This window comes from Siphateles boraxobius, unplaced genomic scaffold, assembly GCF_051911475.1.
Source record: "Siphateles boraxobius isolate OS27281-9 unplaced genomic scaffold, OSU_SipBor_1 1, whole genome shotgun sequence".
NCBI lineage: Eukaryota > Metazoa > Chordata > Actinopteri > Cypriniformes > Leuciscidae > Siphateles > Siphateles boraxobius.
Genome location: NW_027508699.1, coordinates 5871520 through 5883753, shown reverse-complemented (window position 1 = coordinate 5883753; position 12234 = coordinate 5871520). Strand labels below are relative to the sequence as shown.

Here is a 12234-nt window from a genome sequence, read left to right as displayed (position 1 = left end):
GGGGGTTGTCTTATGTTCGGAACAATATGGTATTTCATTATTTTACCCAAAGAAAAACTTTGGATTATGCAACAGACATTATACAGCTGTTAATTAATAAACCATTTGTTTGTCATATCAGTCATTTTAGCCGATATGCCGATGGTTGTAAATTGATCAAAAAACTGTCGATAAATATTGTATTGTAATAATGTGTATGATGGGATATGATCAATATGTCCATATTGTATCTTTCAGCATACAAACATACAAAAATTTACATTTTGAACCTGTAAATATTATGTATTAATACCTAAGTATTAACAATGAGACTCGGCTGTGCAAGCATCATTGACATTTTTTTATCAGAATGTTACCTTTAAGCAGCAATATTATGTCAAGGCAAAAAAGCCTTTTTAGTGTCAAAACATTTAATTTCCCCAATATCTTTTATATACTTTTTCTTTGACTTACCTTCCTTATTTTTCTCCTATCCGCAGATCATAAGTAAAGAGTCTCTGTCACCAACATGAGTTGGAGCTTTCTCACTCGACTACTGGAGGAAATCCACAACCACTCCACGTTTGTGGGGAAAGTTTGGCTAACTGTCTTAATCATTTTCCGGATTGTTCTGACTGCAGTGGGAGGTGAATCAATCTACTCAGATGAGCAGACGAAGTTCACCTGCAACACTAAGCAACCTGGCTGTGACAACATATGCTATGATTCCTTTGCCCCACTCTCACATGTCCGGTTCTGGGTGTTCCAGATAATCATGATATCCACCCCCTCTGTCATGTATCTGGGTTATGCCATCCATAAGATCGCCCGTACCTCGGAGGAGGAATGGCGTAAGACCCAGATTTATCAAAAGAGGAGCCGCAACACTCAGTGGAGAAATGGACACCACCTAGACGAGGTCTGTGGAAATGTAGATGATGATGAGGAGGATACAGAGCCAATGATCTATGAAGAAGACACTTTGGATGTGCAGGAGGTCAAACCAGAGACAGACAAGGGCAAAGGCCTAGATCCAATAAAGCATGATGGCCGCCGTAGGATAATGCAAGAAGGCTTGATGAGAATGTATGTGCTTCAGCTTTTATCCCGTGCCATCTTTGAGGTGGGATTCCTCACGGGTCAGTATCTCCTTTATGGCTTCCGTGTTAACCCTTCTTATGTCTGCAATAAGATCCCATGTCCGCACAAAGTAGACTGCTTTGTTTCACGACCCACTGAGAAGACCATCTTTTTACTCATCATGTATGTGGTGAGCTGTCTTTGTCTGCTGCTCAATGTTTGTGAGATGTTCCACTTGGGGATTGGTACCTTCCGTGACAGTCTTCGTAAACGTCGAAATCAGGGCCAACGACCTTCCTACGGCTACCCTTACTCCAGGAACATTTCTAGTTATCCATCAGGGTACAACCTTGTGGTAAAATCTGACAAACCAGGTCGCATTCCCAACAGTATCATCTTACATGACCAGAACATGGCCAGAGTGGTTTCAGAACAGCATTGCACAAGTCCTGACGAGAATATTCCATCTGACCTGGCTACCTTGCATCACCATTTACGAGTAGCACAGGAACAACTTGACATGGCATTTCAGACATACAACACAAAAAACGCTAATCTTTCCAGAACTAGCAGCCCAGTATCTGGTGGCACAATGACTGAGCAGAACCGGGTCAATACAGCTCAGGAGAAACAGGGTGCACGACCTAAAGCAAGCACTGAGAGGGCAGGGACAATAGTAAAAAATGGAAAGACATCTGTGTGGATTTAATGGCAAGTTCTTACCTGACTAGTTGAACCATTATCCTTGAAAACATTTAGTCCCAGCCAATGCAAACTACAGTTAGAGAGGGCATGATTGAGCATCATATCCCCAGGTTGAACAATAAACAAAAATGAAAAATAAATATTGTAGGAGGGTAGTATTCATTTCTAAAACTTTCTTTACAATTCGTTATTCAAAGTGTATTCCCCCTTTCTGAATAATTCTTAATGTGCTTTTATTTAATGCTATATATATTAAGTGTGACACTTCTCTATATTCCAAAGCATGCATATGTATTGACCGTCTTGGAAATCTGTTAAACAATTTAGTCTTTAATGGATCATTGATTTAATTGAACTATATAAGAACAACCCCTATTTATCTACTCCATTTAAATAGTCCTCATAGCTTTAAGACACATGCTCTTCTTCTCTTTATGTTCTCCTATTGTCAGCTGGCTCTGTTCCAAACCCAAGCGAGCTGCCCACCTAGCCCTAAGTTTTAAGGTATTTGCATGCTGGCAATCCAAGGCTGTTCCAGTCAGTAAGCAACAAGATTATGCTCCTAAAATTCCTAATTTAACATCAGCATCACATGTATATTTTGTGGATAAAGCAGTGTGATCAAATATGGTGGATGCAAGTTGCAAGAAACTCAACTATAAATATACTTGCTGTACATCATATAAAAATGTATTAATTAAAATGGTTATCTTATAAAAAAATTTACTTTCACACAATAATTGTCTGTGCTATGAATTTTTGGCCTTATAACAACATATTTATTACACTTTAAAAAAAAAAAATATTTACACATCTTGTGGATGCAAGTTGCAAGAAACTCAACTATAAATATACTTGCTGTACATCATATAAAAATGTATTAATTAAAATGGTTATCTTATAAAAATATGTACTTTCACACAATAAGTGTCTGTGCTATGAATGTTTGGCCTTATAACAACATATTTATTATACATTTCTTTTTAAATTTATTTACACATCTTTGTCTTAGCAATATGTTTTTTAGGCCAAACTCAATTGGAATCAATTGTTAGCGTCAATTTTCTTGTGTGATCGTGTGATGAGTTGTGCTGATGAGTGATCTTTAACATTGTTGTTATGTAAAGTAGTTTCCATTGTATGGGATACTGCCTTAAAAGATAGCTCTCTTTTTAGACAAGGTTTCGGAACAGAGCCTTTAACTCAAAACGATGAGAGAATTTTAATTTTGGGGTGGAGTATCCGTTTAATTAATCTTAAAAAAGATTATGATGATTTCCAATTTTCTCAGTTTTTTCATTATGAATAAACATGGAGATATTAATGTGCATTAATAGCTTCTGTATGCATTCATATTATGTGGCACTAAAATAATGAATTGAGATTGCAATGATAAATTGTGCCATTGTCTTATGAAGGTATTTTAAATGTGCAGTTCACCCTCGTGTCATTTCAAAACGTCTCTGGTTACGTATGTAACCCTAGTTCCCTGAAGGGAACGAGACGCTGAGTGACAACGCTTTGGGAACACCCCTGCGTGAGTGCATCATGAAGCACGTATGAAATCAGCCCAATGGCGAGACGGAACGTCATAGGCGGGTGACGTCATCGACCAGGAAACTATATAAGCACCCCAAAACACAAGCGCGTCAGCTTCTGATAAGACTGAAGCAAGTGCTCACGGGCATGCTGGGAGTATGGCATAGACACGCAGCGCTTCGTTCCCTTCAGGGAACTAGGGTTACATACGTAACCAGAGACGTTCCCTATCAGGGAAGTCGAGCTGCGTGACAACGCTTTGGGAACGCTAATACCAACGTCGCAATACGAGCAAGTGTCCGTCGTGTGAAGTCAGAGCGCACATTCGGACGAAAGCACCTGCGCCCCTTGAGTGGAGCTGAAGTCAAGATGATAAAACTTAACGAATGTATGTGGTGAGGACCATCCTGCCGCATCTTAAACATCTTGAATAGATATTCCTCACAAGATAGCCTTGGAGGCAGGCATACTCCTGGTTGAATGAGCCCGGACAGCCAAGGGGAAGGCTGACCGGCAGACTCGTAGGCAAGTGAGATGGCCTCGACCACCCACTTGCTCAACCTCTGCTTAGATACTGGACAGCCCTTCTTAGGGGGTCCAAAGCAAACGAATAGTTGTTCACTCTTCTTCCACAGTGCAGCTCTGTGGACATACGCATCTAGAGCCCTAACAGGGCAGAGCAGATTTAGTTTCTCTTGGTCCGAAGTCAAAAAAGGAGGAGGACAGAATGCCTGCAGTACAATAGCCCTGACCACATTAGTTGGAACCTTGGGAACATACCCCGGTCTAGGGAGGAGGAAAGCCTTAACCATGCCAGGTGAAAATTCCAAGCACGGGGGAGAGACCGACAGAGCTTGAATATCTCCTGTTCTTTTTAATAAAGATATAGCAAGAAGAAATACAGTCTTTAGAGTGAGGAATTTTCAGAAACTTCTTCAATAGGCTCGAACGGTGCTAGAGAGAGACCTTCTAGAACAACCGCCAGGTCCCAGGTCGGCACCCTCGTGCGAACTGCTGGCCTCAGCCATAAAGTGCCACGAAGGAAACGGGTTACAAGTGGGTGTCTCCCGAGAGCAGCTCCACTCAAAGGGACTTGGTAAGCAGATAAGGCCGCCACATACACCTTCAGTGTGGAGTGGGATAACCCTGTGGAGAAACGCTCCTGAAGGAATTCCAGCACTGCACCCACCGGGCAGTTAACTGGGTCCAGCTGGTGTTCCCCACACCAAGAGGAGAATATTTTCCACCTCAAGGCATATAATTTCCTAGTGGCCGGAGCTCTGGAGTGGAGGATGGTCTCCACAACCTCAGTCGAGAGACCAGATTCTATGAGCTGGGCCCCCTCAGAGGCCAAGCCCACAACCTCTATAGATCTGGGCGGGGGTGAAGAATCGACCCGCTCGCCTGAGAGAGAACGTCCCTCCTGATCGGAATCTCCAGAGGAGAGCCGTCGAGGAGAGAAATTAGGTCCGCAAACCAAACTCGGGCCGGCCAGTACGGGGCTACCAACAGTAGACTGACCCCGTACCAACAGTTGAGGCGAACCCTCTCCAGAACTACTGGGAGCAGAGCAATCGGGGGAAATGCGTACAGGCTTGACCTCGGCCACTCCTGTACCATCGTGTCCAACCCCATAGGGGCTGGAGGACTTAGGGAAAACCACAGTTGGCAGTGTGATGTTTCCCTGGATGAAAATAGGTCCACCTCGGCACGACCGAAATGTTTCCATAGGAGCTCCACCACCTCGGGGTGGAGTCTCCATTCCCCGGGCCTCGGCCCCTGTCTCGACAGGATGTCTGTCCCCTGATTCAAATACCCCGGGATATAAATCGCCCTCAATGAAAGAAGCTTCACCTGGGACCATAGAAGGATCTGGCGAGTCAGCTTGTATAACGGGCGCGAGCGCAGACCCCCTGGTTGTTTATATAAGAGACTACCGATGTGTTGTCTGACCGGACAAGAACATGGTGACCTCTCAGGTCTGGGAGGAAGTTTCAGAGCCTGAAACACCACGATCATTTCTAGACAATTTATGTGCCAATGAAGATGATGGTCCTGCCACAGACCCTGGGCTGAGCGACCACTCATGATCGCCCCCCAGCCTGTGAGAGAGGCGTCCGTCGTTAGTGTTACACAACGACACGGAGCCCCCAACACAGGACCTAGGGACAGGAACCAAGGTTCTTTCCACAGAGCCAGGCCACGGAGACACCATCGCATGACCCTGATCTTGCGGAGTGGGTTTCCCCTCGGGGAGAACCCCCTGGTCCTGAGCCACCACTGCAGTGGTCTCAAGCTTTGCCTGTTTGACGGCTAAGAGAATCGAAGCTATACGAGCAGGAGACAGACGTGCCTGCATCGTCGTCGAATCCCAAACCACGCCCAGAAAAGTGGTCCTCTGTACTGGAGAAAGCACACTCTTCTTGGTGTTGAGCCTCAACCCAAACTTTTTTATGTGGGCGAGAACGACATCTCGATGCCGAATCGCCTGATACTCTGATTGAGCCAGAATCAGCCAATCGTCGATATAGTTTAAAATGCGGATGCCCTGAGTCGCAGCAGAGCCAGAGCTGCATCCATACATTTCGTGAAAGTTTGGGGAGACAGTGCTAGGCCGAACGGAAGAACCCGATATTGGTACACTTTGCCCCCGAAAGCGAACCTCAGGAACTTCCTGTGTTGTGGAAGGATGGAAATGTGGAAGTATGCGTCCTTTAGATCTATCGTGACAAACCAGTCCTCGGACCTGATCTGTTACACGATCTGCTTGAGAGTAAGCATTTTTAATTTGAGCTTCCCTACTGAGCGATTTAACAGGCGCAGATCTAAAATTGGACGCAACCCCCCATCCTTCTTTGGAACGATGAAATATCGGCTGTAATAACCCAACTCTCAGCAGCAGAGTTTTCACCTCCTGTTCCATAACCAGAGCCTGCTCGGGGTCCACCACTGTGGGAAGAACCCCTCTGAAACGTGGCGGGCGTGATCTGAACTGAATATATATTCAGTTCACTGATATATATCCCACTGAGATATATTTGGAAGGCTTTTCCAATCCGCCAAAAATTCTACTAAGGGTACCAGTCTCTCGAGACTGGCCTCTGGAATATTTTGAGTGGCAGACATAGTGCCCTGTAACGGCGCACCGGCAGGGGACAGCTGGTCTAGCTGCTCCACACCGCTCCTCGAAGCGAGCGAGCGTCCCCCGGGAAAGCGCTTGCTGGGACCGTCTACACCCCGGCACGCAGGCGGGGTTGGCAGAACGGCCCCTGAGGGCACCAAGAGAGAACGGGCGCCGTGTACTGCGGCAAACACCTTTCTCTCTTGGTGGGGACCACCCTCAGTACCCTGACGTTTGTGGCGTCAGGGCTTCTTCTTCGACGAAGCCTTCCTGGCGACAATAACCGTCCTCAGATCGGCCTTGCCCCTGGAAGACCTCGTCTGAGAGCGCCGCGCCTCGGTCCAGTCTTGCTGGGGAGGAGCAAGAGACGCGACGCTCCTTTTCTGTTGCGCCCTGTGTGAGGAGCTACTCGACGGAAGAAAAAAAGCAGGCGGCGGCGCTCCAGAAGTTCCTCCCCCTCAGGGTGCGTGTCCCCGGGCTGCTGGGCGGGAGCAGCCCCGGGGACACGCACCCTGAGGGGGAGGAACTTCTGGAGCGCCGCCGCCTGCTTTTTTTCTTTCTGAAACCTCTCGATGACAGTATTTACGGAGTCACCGAAGAGGCCAGCGGTCGACAGCGGGGCGTCCAGAAGGAAGGATTTCTCTTTCTCCTTCATGTTAGTTAAAATTTAGCCATAAGTGCCTCTCCGTTGCCACCAGGGCTGCCATAGAACGGCCTACTGATCTGGCCGTCTCCTTGGTGGCACGGAGAGAGAGATCGGCTGCCTGATGTAATTCCCTTAACACATCAGCACTCATTTCCTCCCCCTCACTAATGTCTTTTAATAAATCAGCTTGATAAGCTTGTAAAATAGACATCGTGTGCAAACAAGATGCTGCCTGTCCAGCCACCGAGTAAGCTTTGCCCACCAAAGCCGAAGTGTTTCTTAGTGGTTTGGTGGGCAACGCCGGTGTCTTAAAGGACGATGCCGAGTCAGGAGAAAGGTGGCTCGCCAACACTTCCTCAGCCTTAGGCATCGCCCCGTAGCCATAAGTCTTAGCCTCAGAAATATTTGAATAAATAGATGTTTGTTGTGTAAATATTCTGGACGAAACTGGTCTATTCCATGATCTCGACACCTCGGTGTGGAGATCAGGAAAGAACGGCGAACCCCACGATTGATCTGCGAACCCCACGATTGAAGCCTCCGCTGGGCCTCGGCACTCTTCTCGAAGAGGGCTCGGCGGGAGCGGAGTGTTTTCATTGACATACGCTCGCAATGCACACAATCAGCTCTCTCGAGAGCTGACTTGGCATGCTGCACTCCCATACAAACAACACAAAGATCGTGAGTGTCCTCACCCGTGATATAGCGTGGGCAGGGATGAACACACTTTCTAAACTGCTGTTCGCTCGCCATCATAATAAAGTCTCCTTTCTTTTATAGTTTTGTGAAAAACTCCTGCCTAGATAATACTAAGGACAGACAAAAACACTTTGAGACACAGACTGATATATATTTCACATACAGAGCGCTTGAACATTTACATTTACATTTAAAATTTAGTCATTTAGCAGACGCTTTTATCCAAAGCGACTTACATCTGAGGACTAAAGCATCCAGCAGAATGAGAACTGAAGATTTGGAAGCAGTTTTTGCGATCCGCAGGGCTTCTGTGACCGACAGTAGTGCAGTCTCGGTTGAATGGCCTTTCTTGAAGCCAGATTGGTTGACATCTAGCTGGTTGGTCAGAGACAGGAAAGATGACACTTGGTTGAAAGCAACTCGTTCAAGTGTTTTCGCAATGAATGGTAGGAGAGAGACAGGTCTGTAATTCTCTAAAAGTGATGTGTCTAATGTTGTTTTTTTAAGCAGTGGAGTTACCCGAGCCTGCTTGAATGCTGTAGGGAACATGCCAGTGTGGAGGGATGAGTTGATGATGTGTGTGAGTGCTGGTAGAAGTGTGGGAGAGATGGCTTGAGAGATGGCTTGCTGAAGACTCAGAAGCTGACGTGCTTGTGTTTTGGGGTGCTTATATAGTTTCCTGGTCGATGACGTCACCCGCCTATGTGATCCGTCTCGCCATTGGACTGATTTCATACGTGCTTCATGACGCACTCACGCAGGGGCGTTCCCAAAGCGTTGTCACGCAGCTAGAGTTCTCTGATAGGAAACTTTAACTTCTTTCTTCTGTAGTATAACATTTAATTTCAGTGAATGAGGACAGAGGGTTCCATGCTATAAAAAGGATGCTACAAAAAAGCGTTCCATGCTACAAAAAAAAACACTTTAAAATTATTATAAAAGTGGTTCAAATTGTGTGCTATATTCCAAGTCTTCTGAAGCCATTAAACAACTCTGTTCATTTAAATCATTATCCACTGAAAACCTTGACATTCTAATTTACAGTTCATGAGTGAAGTAGCATGTTAATGAGGTGGCAGTGTGCAATTCATTAACAGATGACTCTTCAGTGTCAGATGTTTTGTAATTTATCAATGTAGTTTACAAGTCTGACGTTTGACTGTTCTTGAGTTTGACTGACTCAAAGAATTTTGATTTAACAGGTTGTTGGAGAAGATGTTTGTCAGTAAATAGCAATTTCGATTTCATCCTGTGTCTCACACAAAACTATCATATGACTTCTGCATTTTTTCATCTTAAAAATATATCTAAATGACGTCATATGCTCTCTATGAAAAATGCAGAACAATTGGTTCATGCGTTCATGACATCAAGGCTAGATTATTGTAATGCTCTACTGGGTGGTTGCCCTGTATGCTTAATACATAAACTGCAGCTGGTCCAAAATGCAGCCGCTAGAGTTTTTACCAGAATTAGAAAGTATGACTATATTATCCCGGTTCTGTCAACACTGCATTGGCTCCATATTAAACATCATATACATTTTAAAATATTGTTGATTACTTACAAAGCACTAAATGGTTTAGCTCCCCAGTACTTGAGCGAGTTTTTAACGCATTATAGTCCTTCACGTCTATTGCGATCTCAAAATTCTGTCCAGTTGATAATACCTAGAATATCAAAACCGCCTGCTGGCGGTAGATCCTTTTCCTGTTTAGCACCAAAACTTTGGAACAATCTTCCTAACATTGTCCGGGAAGCAGACACAGTCTGTCAGTTCAAATCTAAACTAAAAACACATCTCTTTGGCTTAGCATACACTTAACACAATATAGACTTCTATAATTCAATGTTAGGCTGCATAGTTTAGATCAGCCGCAACCGAGAACACTTCCCATAATTCCTGATGTACTTTGTACATCAGCAGAAGGATGGCGTCTACTCTAATATTAGTCTCTCTGTTTATCCCGAGGTTTACCGTAGTCCGCTGGATCCAGGCCATATCCGAATCTGATGAAGGAACTGCACCTAGACACGACGACAACGCAGTCCTGCAGTGCCAACTAGTCTCTCCTTTGAAGGCCTCCTTCCCTTCCCTCCATCTCTGTACTGATAAAACGTTGTCGGGATAATTCCGATTCGCGCGGCTACGCGGAAGCAATAAAAAATTCTCAGAGCCACCAGGCACTGTTTTATGCAAAAGAGCGGAAGGTTTTCTGTTAGAACGGTGTCGTGTTAGCGGCCCCCAAGTTAATAACTAATGATCGTTGCGACAGAAGGGAATCAATCAAAACTAACTTTAGCTGGACAATAACTATATTCTAGAGCCTGTGTAAAGCCAAAACAATCTCTGTTACTTTAATTTCCTATTATCACTGTAAATCTGCTTTGAAACAGTCCATGTTGTTAAAAGTGCTTTATAAATAAAGGTGACTTGACTTGACTTCTGAAGACTTGAAACATAAAGCATGAGTCATATGGCCCACTTTTAGCTGTATAAGCTACTGTTGTGAAGCTTAATGTGACCATTTATTGTAATTGCATGGGCAAGAGCAGTCAAAAGCTGCTTCTTATGTGTTTCATTGATGAGGAAAAAGCATTAAGTCACACAGTTGTGGAACGACATGAGGGTGAGTAAGCAACAATTTTTAGTTTTGGGTGATCTATTCCTTTTGAATAAGATTTATATATTTTAATTATTTAAAAATTAGCTGGCATTATTTGCATTTTTCTTGTTCCTTGTCAAATTGCAAGGTGTGATTAGATTATTCATCAAATAAAAATACATAAGCCTGAATGTCGGCATTAAGTTGGGCAGAACATCTTCTTCACTGCACACCTCATCAGGGATCCGGCATAGCCATTCTGGGACTAGGGTGTCCAAATAGGTGACTTAAAGCAGCATTACTTGTGATTCAACTTATTTACTATTGTTTCCAAGACCATTATTCATACAATTTATCTCTGTGCTGACTGGGGTAAAATATATCCACTTTAACTTTTGGCAAATTGGTGAAAAATTCTTATGAATACCTATAATTTGATTATTACGAAACACAAATTTTAGAAAAAAGAAAGTATAGATGTGCACCCATAAACCTAACCCTTAGTGGGCTGTAACCAGATCGTACGACAATGTACGAATGAGATTTGCACCAATTCATCAAAACATACAATAGTTTTGAATTGCCATGAGTGTGTAGGGTGTAACTAGTATACTGTTTTTTTTTAAGGAACTATCATGAAATAAGACAGATGCAGCTGCTTTCATGTTTAGTAATTACCACACTTAGTAATTATTGAATAGGATTTTGAAAGATGTTTTGTAAGCTCTGAAATATTTATTGTATATTATGGAAATGGATTTGTATAGAAGCCCTGAACCGCAAGGTAAGAAAAAAAGAAAAAGAAAACTTATCTAGTTATTTCGACTTAAGTCGTTATTTCGACATAATATCTCTTTATTTTCATTATATATACTATATTTTTTATAGATATCTCGTTTATTTCGACACAATAAGACGTTTTTTCGACATATCTCGTTATTTCGACATAATATCTTGTTATTTCGACATTAGTCATTTCGATATAAGTCTTTATTCGACATAATAAGTCGTAATTTCGACATAATATTTCTTTATTTCGACATAAATATCTTGTTATTTCGACATAATAAGGGGACATTCTAATATGCATTAAGCTACATTTAGCGTTCTTATAATGGGTTTCTATGGGTGAAAAATGCTTACTGTCAAATTAAATGCTTTGCGTTCTAGACTAATCTGATTTTTTGTAGTATACTTTATTATGATTTTAGTATCATATTGATTAATAAATGCACGCAACATTATCCGTGGATCTATCCGTGAACTTCAACGCGTAAGTTTATATTCTGAGGTCATCAGATTTATTTTTTGTACATAGCATACGTTATTATTACTATGATTATTTACTGTATTTGGTCTGTTAGTAAATAACACTGTCCGGGCTTGTATTCATTTCGATAGGCCACTAGAGGGCAGAATAAGACCGGGAATTTAAGAACGCATTGTAGTTATGTTGACCTACTGTTTTCATAACACTGGATATTTTACTAATTCATACTTTTCTAAAACGTTGAATATTAATGGCAAACTTATTTAGCAATTACACATAGTTTTGTGCTAGTTTTGTTGTCAGTATTGCTCTTTCAGCCAGCTTTAGGCTATAGTTTATCTATTAGATTTGGTTTATTTGTTAACTTTACACAATTCATATAATCGGAGATAACCTATTTTGCTTCATGTGCTTGGCCAATATTGGCCAGATCAGATACTCTGTTTTACTTGACTTGGCTTGCACTGCCTTAGCCTTCCACTACTGCAGCTATTATTATTATTATTATTATTATTAATAATTTAACTATTATTGTTGTTGCTGCTGCTGCATTCATTGAATTCTGAATTTTGCACACATAATTGAATGA

General features: G+C 42.8%; 1 protein-coding gene across 1 annotated transcript; it reads left to right on the top strand.

Annotated features, from left to right (window-relative positions):
• The first annotated feature begins 482 nt into the window (after positions 1 to 482).
• On the top strand, positions 483 to 1904 carry gjc2 (gap junction protein gamma 2). The gene has a single exon (XM_077247572.1). The coding sequence runs from the start codon at positions 509 to 511 to the stop codon at positions 1766 to 1768; it is 1260 nt and encodes a 419-aa protein (XP_077103687.1). The 5' UTR covers positions 483 to 508; the 3' UTR covers positions 1769 to 1904.
• The last annotated feature ends 10330 nt before the right edge of the window (positions 1905 to 12234 follow it).